This window comes from Centropristis striata, chromosome 10, assembly GCF_030273125.1.
Source record: "Centropristis striata isolate RG_2023a ecotype Rhode Island chromosome 10, C.striata_1.0, whole genome shotgun sequence".
Classification (NCBI taxonomy): Eukaryota; Metazoa; Chordata; class Actinopteri; order Perciformes; family Serranidae; genus Centropristis; species Centropristis striata.
This window is the reverse complement of record NC_081526.1, coordinates 16,030,099-16,034,917: the sequence shown is the minus strand read 5'-3', so window position 1 is coordinate 16,034,917 and position 4,819 is coordinate 16,030,099. Positions and strand designations below refer to the sequence as shown.

The 4,819-nt window shown below is 44.1% G+C and overlaps 1 protein-coding gene across 1 annotated transcript; it reads left to right on the top strand.

Annotated features, from left to right (window-relative positions):
- The first annotated feature begins 343 nt into the window (after positions 1 to 343).
- On the top strand, positions 344 to 4,268 carry zic5 (zic family member 5 (odd-paired homolog, Drosophila)). Its single transcript, XM_059343703.1, has 2 exons — positions 344 to 1,501; positions 2,752 to 4,268. Exons 1-2 carry the CDS (start codon positions 460 to 462, stop codon positions 3,186 to 3,188), a joined length of 1,479 nt encoding a protein of 492 aa, XP_059199686.1. The 5' UTR covers positions 344 to 459; the 3' UTR covers positions 3,189 to 4,268.
- Positions 4,269 to 4,819: the final 551 nt, after the last annotated feature.

Below are 4,819 nucleotides of genomic sequence, written 5' to 3'. Positions count from 1 at the left end.
ACCAGAGATAAACTCGGCTGCATTTGTCACATAAACTGACATTTCGGTCATCCACATGCGTCAGCGCCAGCAAACAGAAAGCCCGCACAAACAGATCTGCTGGTAACTTTGTGAGTACAACTTTTTGGAGTCAACAGCGATAAAGAGAGTGAGGGGGCGGAACCCTGCTGAGCCCCTGCGCTGAACGACAGCCAATCGCTTCGTTCTCCTAACTGCCAGTCACCGAAATCCGTCCAATACCCGCAGTGCCATTTCTAAACTGTATTCCCCACTGTGTCCTCCAACTGTTGTATGTTCTGCCAATCGCTTGAGGACAGAGTGGGAAAAGGAGCAAGCAGAGTTAGAAGCCGGACAAAAGAACTTATAGAGCCCTTATATACATATTTTCCTAATGTTTTAGAGAGCGTGGTGTGGTGAAAAACAATTGCGGTGAGTGCGGATGGACTTGTCAGTGTAGTTATGGAACCCCCTTTAAGCAAGAGGAATCCGGCGATAAGATTAGCGGATTTGGCAGCGACTCAACCCCTTCCTCATCAGAATATGACAGGCTTCCCGGGGCTAGGGGGGCATCACCCTCTCTCCCACCATGCCCACCTCCACCCTGGGGAGCTGGGCAACGACCCCGGAGTGGCACTCACTCCATTTGGACCAGAGCACATGGCACAGACAAATGCTCTCAAACTTAGCCCATCTCAGCACATTCAGAGCCATCACGAAGCCCAGACCGCGGCATCTTTCACTTCTGCTCAGACCACAGTTGGTTTCCCCGTGGCTCACCCCCACTCAGGCTACTCAAGCAGCAGGGACTTCATCCTCAGGAGAGAACTCTCAGCCTCTGCTATGCATGCACTTGGCGACCAGCATAGTTCCGCCTCCTCCCCTCATCACCATGGCATGTTCATCTCCCCAACAGGTGCTTATGGGCACACGGAAAGTGGGGCCCATTCACTTTTTACTGGACTTCACGACCAGGCGTCCCCAGGTGCCCACCACCATGCCCTCAATGGGCAGATGCGCCTGGGTATACCGGGGGACATCTACGGCAGGCCAGAGCACTTCGGGCACAGGCCAGAGCACTATGGACCTTCTTCTCTCCACAGCTACAACTCCATGAACCTCAATGTGAACATCGCTTCTGCTCCTCACGGAGCGGCGGGGGCGTTTTTAAGATACATGCGGCAGCCCATAAAGCAAGAACTCATCTGCAAGTGGATTGACCAGGAGCAGAGTCAGAAGAAGCCCTGCTCGAAAACTTACAGCACCATGCACGAGCTGGTCAACCACGTCACGGTGGAGCATGTCGGGGGACCGGAGCAGAGCTCACACGTCTGTTTTTGGGAGGAATGTCCACGGGAAGGAAAGGCTTTCAAAGCGAAGTACAAACTGATAAATCACATCCGAGTTCACACGGGAGAAAAGCCCTTCCCGTGTCCTTTCCCGGGCTGTGGAAAAGTGTTCGCACGATCGGAGAATCTAAAGATTCACAAAAGGACTCACACAGGTCAGTGTTTCTAAATGTGTAATCTGAAAAATATCGCTTTAGAATCTGTCCGAGGAGTGTTGTTGTTCACATCCGAAACCGATCGTGCGTAATTGCGCACATACGCGAGCATAAAAAGTTGTGTTGCATTTTGCACAGTGAGTGTTTCATTTCCGTTCTTAAATGTAAACTTTTGCACTGTCCGAGACGCCTGCAGTAGGCGTGAGAGGATTAAGGCAGATGATTTGTAAAACGTGCTTACGTACATGCAGGAGAGCGCTAGAACACGCGTAAATGTAATTATCCTCAGGCGTAGGACGTTAGGAAGCTAAGTATATATCGACGAGTGTGTGTGCACGGTGCACGCTATCTAACGTGCAATATGTTTTAGTTTCATGCACTGGTGTACTGTTAATAGTAAGGACTGTGAGCTTTAGGCTACAACCTCTGCTCTGCTGTCTGAAGAGACAGAAAATGTGTCCACACTATCCAACCAAAACAACTGCGTCGTGGTGAAATGTTGCATGGTGTTTAAAGTTCAGGACATTGAGAAAGCTAACTTCCCACACCGTGAAAATCTCATGTGCACTCTTTTTGAGAACTGTTTTTGTTTTCATTGCACAGATTAAGGGTCGTGTTTGGGCTAAGAGGGAGCTTAATTTTGGCCTTATGCCACCAGGCCTCTACACCTCACTGAATGAAGCAAAATCCCCTGGGAAATAAATAAATCATCCAACAAAAATATATCAGAAAATCCAACTAATATCTTTTCACTGCTTATCAAACAACGAATTTACAGAAATATGCAGGCTGTAATTAAAGAAATGTATGTTTCCCATTTAAGATTGACAGTGTGTGTGTGTGTGTGTGTGTGTGTGTGTGTGTGTGTGTGTGTGTGTGTGTGTTATAACCAAAAGTCCACCACCGTACATAAACGGCTCCTGGTGGTCTCCTGAGTGCCCCCTTCTCCCCCCACATACACACATACATGTAACCAGAAGGCCTTAAGGCATGTTACACGTGTTCACACAGGAAAATGCTTTGGACAAGTGGGTGTGGAGCAGTGTGGCTGATGGTTAGTGTATAGTGGAGAGGAAGCCCCAGTGGAGAAGTACAGAGCAGTTAATGAGAGTCATGTTGGATTTATTTTTTTTATAAGGTGGCATGCTCTTGTGATGTGCGTAAATGTGCACACCTCTTTATGGAGACTCTTTGGGACAGTGACATTCTTGCACATGACACTGACTGCATCTGTTTCTAATTTGTTCCAGGAGAGAAACCTTTCAAGTGCGAGTTCGACGGCTGCGACAGAAAATTCGCCAACAGCAGCGACCGGAAGAAGCACTCTCACGTCCACACCAGCGACAAGCCTTACTACTGCAAAGTGCGCGGCTGTGACAAATCCTACACGCACCCGAGCTCGCTGCGGAAGCACATGAAGGTGCACTGCAAGTCCCCGCCGCCCCCTTCTACCAACGTCACCTACATTTCCTCCACGAACCCACTCGGGGACCCTCTTTCGCCCAACTCCGAGGCGCACAGGAACCGCTCCGCGAACCTCTCCCCTCAGGTCACCAACCTCAACGAATGGTACGTGTGCCAGGGGAGCGGAGGACCCAACCACCTCCACACCCCCTCCAGCGATGTGCCAACGTCAGATTCAGACGAGGACTCTTTCAGAAATTCAGATCCAAGGACAATGCTCTGATGCCCCTGTTTACAACCACGTGACTGTCAGACTTGTCATCTTGTTGATCCGGTAAAGTGCAGATCCATGCTGGCCCGTGCGTTATTTTCACTGTACTATTAGTAAAGGACTGTGCTAAACGCATAGAATTCACTGTTATTGTGGATGCAAGGCAGGCCTGAGTACATGCGGAAGATTCTCTGAGGTGACCCTTGACCTTTCTTAAAATGTAGATCCAAACTGTCAAAATAAAGCATTTGGCTCTGGCATTAGAACTGAAATTCAAGTCTTATTTAAAAGCACCAAAAATTATTAAGTGAGCCAATTTTTGACTGGAAATTTACAAAGATAAATAATCTTTTCTTTTCTTTTTTTTAACAACATGCAGGGTTTAATTAACTGCATGGCTTAAGACTCAACTGGTGTGCAGAAATGACATATTTTATGTGACCTCACATCACCCCCCTTTTGCAGTTTAATAACTCACCAGCTATCAATCACTGTCATATCTGAGACCTTCAAAGGAAAACAAATGGTACCCGCAAATCCCACAAATGGCAACAAATGTAAAAGGACGGAATCTAGAAGATTTTTGTATTTCATGTTATTTCTTTAAGATGTGGTACAAACTTTGATAAACCAATAAGGAAAAAAAAGAAGAAGAGAGAAGAAGGAGCCAAACGTCCCAGTGTCTTAAGGGTTCTCATTTACCTTTTCAGATTTATACAATACATGTGTTTGGATGGAATTTTGTAATATTTAAGAACTATTTAAGACTATATTTTATGCAAAATACACAAGTGTTATGCTCGTCCAAGAGTACGAGTAAGTCCCTTGAGACCCTAAATGTCTACACTGACAGGCTTTGACCCTGTAAAATTTGTATATATGTAATTGTACTGATGCTTGTGAATGTTGTGTAGTTTTAATTACAAAAAAATGTTGTTTTGTACATTGTAATTTATTTGCTGATATCAATGTCGTACTGGAATTACAGGAACACCAAAGAATAATAATATCAGTTTTGGTGATGCATAGTACCCTGCTGATGTTTTTTTTTCCCTTTCCAATTTCATGTTAATTTTCTCTTCACTTTTTTATTTTATTTTTTAATTGTGTTCTGTAAAAGAAGAAACATTTACTTGAATAGGCTGTGTAATGTGAAAAGTCCCTTTCTCGCATGCCTTTTGTAGTGACCTGTCTTTCTCTTTGAGGTGCATGGTGCCGTTGGACATGATGGATAAAAAAAAAAGAAAAAAAGAGATGAATCAGCTATGATTGTGCAGATCCTTGATGTTCAAATTTAAATTTACAATATAAATTTCATGCTAAAAAATTAATAATAAAAAAACAGGACATATACAGTAAATACCTAAAGTGTCAAATGATTATTATTATTAATGAGTGGTTAATTAGAGTTTTGGAAATAAGAGAATCACTGTGCAAAAAATTGGTAAAAATATCAGCTGGACTTTGGTGATTGTGAGATGTATTTTAGAAAACAATTATTGTCAAATAATTCGTTTTTTTAGGTGAAATGTGAATAAGAGTCAACACAATATAAATGGCATTCTCACCTGGAATGAAAAAGTAGAACTTCCTATGTGGACATTTCTATAAAATATTCACTGTTATCTCAGAAAAAGGCCTAA

What these genes read in the sequence shown, in the direction of transcription:
- zic5 (XM_059343703.1), top strand. Translation starts at nt 460, where the DNA reads ATGGAACCCCCTTTAAGCAAGAGGAATCCGGCGATAAGATTAGCGGAT. An exon ending in TCACAAAAGGACTCACACAG is followed by an intron (nt 1,502 to 2,751) that starts GTCAGTGTTTCT and finishes AATTTGTTCCAG; the next exon opens with GAGAGAAACCTTTCAAGTGC.